Below are 3,352 nucleotides of genomic sequence, written 5' to 3' on the forward strand. Positions count from 1 at the left end.
ACCTTGTATATTAATCTTGACGGGTACAAAAATTATTAGAATGGGATGAGAACTTTGACCATATTTGTACCTAAAATTCGAATTATATAGAATAATGCAGTGGGGAATAGATTATTGAAGAGAGATGATGGTTGGATATAAATTCTAATTTTTTAATCCGTCACTGATCCAATAGACTAATAGACTAAAAAATTAATTTGAATCATACTGATCGAATTGGATTAGATAAGCACCCTAATGTCCGTCTCACTATTTACTAGTTGCTCACTAGTTGCCAGCTTCCACCACCATAAAAATGTCACGAACCCCCAGGTGCATTTAAGAATTATCAAGAAAGTTTAGAAATTAAAATTCCATTGAACTCAATAATTTAATTAGTCATTATTGAATGAATATTGTATGCAACATTAAGATTGATTGAAAATACTAATGTAAAATGCATTTACGGTGTATTCTCTCCCAATATTTACACTGACTATGGATATATCCTCCTTGAAGGCTATCTGCAAATTCACTAAATTGTGCCTGTAATCATCTCCAGAACCACCTGAAGGAGGACATGGAACTCCCTTGGAAGAAGCTTTGGGATAAATGGGATCTCCGATACTTCATTATCTTAAGCCTTTCACTCCAAACCTTGTTAACTTTTGTCGCCCCCTTGAGAAAGCGAATGTCAAGCAATTGGATAATCATATCCCTCTGGTCGGCATACTTGCTTGCAGACTGGGCTGCTAACTTTGCCGTTGGCCTCATTTCCAACAGCAATAACAACACTACTTCTGGTGCAGTCAACAATGGAGACCTTGAGGCATTTTGGGCTACCTTTTTTCTGGTACACCTCGGTGGCCCTGATACCATAACTGCTTTTGCTCTCGAGGATAATGAGCTGTGGCTCAGGCACTTGCTTTCCCTCGTAGTCCAGTGTTTAGCTGCTCTTTATATCTTCTTTCAGACGTTACCCGGTAACAAGATATGGATCCCAACAATGCTCGTGTTTGTAGCAGGAATTATCAAATACTCTGAGCGGACACGTTCTCTGTATCTTGCAAGCTTTGGTAATTTACGGGAGTCCATGCGACGTGTTCCTCCTGTCTACCACCAGGTCGTAAAAGAGTTCCATAGTGGCAGGGCTACTGTGGGCAGGTTTATTCAAGAAGGCGCTGGAGATGCACGTGTTTTGACAGAGTTAGAAGTGATATCAGAGGCTAGTTCATTTTTTGATAGTTTGAAGGAGTTGATTGTCAATTCCATTGTAACCTTCGAGCTGGACGATGGCGAATACTTATTCGGAACAATTATGGCAGGAGATGCTTTTGGAATTATAGAGCTTGAACTGAATCTCATGTATGAAATTCTCTACACCAAGGTGAGTGTGGTGCATTGTAAATCAGGCTACATTTGCAGGTCTTTTTGCTTCAGTTCAGTTGTTGTAGCCCTTGCACTCTTCCATTCCGAGGAGAAGCAGGGATTCGATGGGTTTGATGTTGGGATTACCTATGTCTTGCTTCTTGGTGCCATTGTCCTCGATATAATTGCTATCGTCATGCTCTTTTTCTCTAATTCCACCATTATTACCCTCATGAGCATACGTTGTCGACGGTCCACTAGCAATTGGGTTAAAAATTGGGTTAAAAAAATGCTCAACTTCTTATTAGCTGTCAAGAGGAGGAGGAGGATTGCCGATGCAGCAAAGCCTCCTCGTTCTTGCTGTATGCTGATGCGGCTTATTGGGCAATTCTTGCACCGTGGGTGGTCCGAGTCTGTATCGCAATTCAACTTGATAAATTATTGCATAAATAAACGTTCAAGATGGATGCAAAAACTCATTGATATTTTCCATCTTACCAACGTTTACGATAGGCACAATTACGTGAAAAGGGTATCATTCACCAGAGAGTTAAGAGACTTCATCTTCAAGGAGCTGCGAACTAAAGCTTGGACATGGAGACATGTAGGAAGGGCCAAGGAGATCTATTCAGGCAGAGGGGAAGGGGTTCTTCGTGATAGAGGTCACCACAATTTACTTCCTTCTGTTGAAGAAGTCGAATATGATAGAAGCCTTCTATTGTGGCACATTGCAACCGAACTCTGCTACAGTACTGACGGTAAAAGCAATGCTGCTGCTTGTGGTACAGGCAACGACGACGACAACATAGGCAAGTATCGTAATTTTTCGAACCTCCTGTCAGATTACATGTTATATCTTCTAGTTATGCAGCAACAAATGATGGCTGCAGTGGCTGGTGATGGGTACATAAGATTCATACATACCTGTTCCGAGACCAAGCATATCTTTCAGAGAAGGAAGTCACAAGTGCAACAGGTACAGACTCGAGCTCGTCCGAGTATCTTTGGTGTTAATGATTTTTTCTGCAGAGAGAAATCAGAAGAGAACGAACAGATAAGAGCCTGCAACACTATCCTGTCTATTGATACCACATTTAATTTTGAGGAAGATATTTACGTGAAATCTGTGCTGTTTGATGCATGCCGGTTGGCCAAAGCGCTAAGAAAGTTGGGCGAGAAAGACAAATGGGAAACAATAAGCAGTGTTTGGGTAGAATTACTGTGTTATGCTGCAAGTCGCTGCGGAGAATATACTCATGTCCAACAGCTGAATAAAGGTGGAGAGCTCATTACTTTGGTTTGGTTATTGATGGTCCATCTGGGCTTGTGCGGTCGATATCAAGATTTGGGATCATTCCAGCCTCTCAATTTCAACCCCAGTGAGGAACAAGTGGTAGCCACACCCCATCAAATTCGGACGATTAAGTAATAATCCATTGAAGATGTCTTTTGCCACTGTAGACCCTTTTTAATAATTTAATCATATAATAATACGTTTTTTTTTTTTTTTTTTTCCCTAATTGGTACTCACATACACGTGTCTCCACTGAAACTCAAATTCCTAATTTCTCTTTGGAAAGCAGGGGCTGGCACCGCTAGGCCACTAATCATATAATAATACTTTCCATTAAAAATATCACATCCAACATAGCATTCTCTTCTTACAATCTAACTTCTAATATCACATACATGTAAGCAACCCATAAATTAAAAAAATGCAGCCCAATCCAGATCAATTTCTCATGCAAAAATTTCACCTACAGTTACAGCATGTCCCTAGTAAAGTTTGAGCTCTCATCCACAATTTCGTACCATCCAAAGGCACTCACAATACTGTCATTGACGCTGTATGAGAAAAAGAGTGGGAAGGAGCAATCGAGACAATGTTGATGGAGTGTGTTTGATTTTGGTGCGGCTAAGGTTTGTTTCTAAGGAGAGAATATGAGGAGTTGAGGTTAGATAGAACATATACCTATATCATGTTTTAGAGTTGTTCTGTAGACAT

At 40.4% G+C, this 3,352-nt stretch overlaps 1 protein-coding gene across 1 annotated transcript; it reads left to right on the plus strand.

The window, feature by feature from the left end:
• The first annotated feature begins 559 nt into the window (after nucleotides 1–559).
• On the plus strand, nucleotides 560–2,776 carry LOC132305369 (uncharacterized). Its single transcript, XM_059803018.1, has one exon. The coding sequence runs from the start codon at nucleotides 560–562 to the stop codon at nucleotides 2,774–2,776; it is 2,217 nt and encodes a 738-aa protein (XP_059659001.1).
• The last annotated feature ends 576 nt before the right edge of the window (nucleotides 2,777–3,352 follow it).

The sequence above is a fragment of the Cornus florida genome, unplaced genomic scaffold (genome assembly GCF_030987335.1).
Source record: "Cornus florida cultivar Cherokee Brave unplaced genomic scaffold, ASM3098733v1 CherokeeBrave_3.0.0_Hap2_Chr04, whole genome shotgun sequence".
NCBI classification, from domain to species: Eukaryota; Viridiplantae; Streptophyta; class Magnoliopsida; order Cornales; family Cornaceae; genus Cornus; species Cornus florida.

What these genes read in the sequence shown, in the direction of transcription:
- LOC132305369 (XM_059803018.1), top strand. Translation starts at nt 560, where the DNA reads ATGGAACTCCCTTGGAAGAAGCTTTGGGATAAATGGGATCTCCGATAC.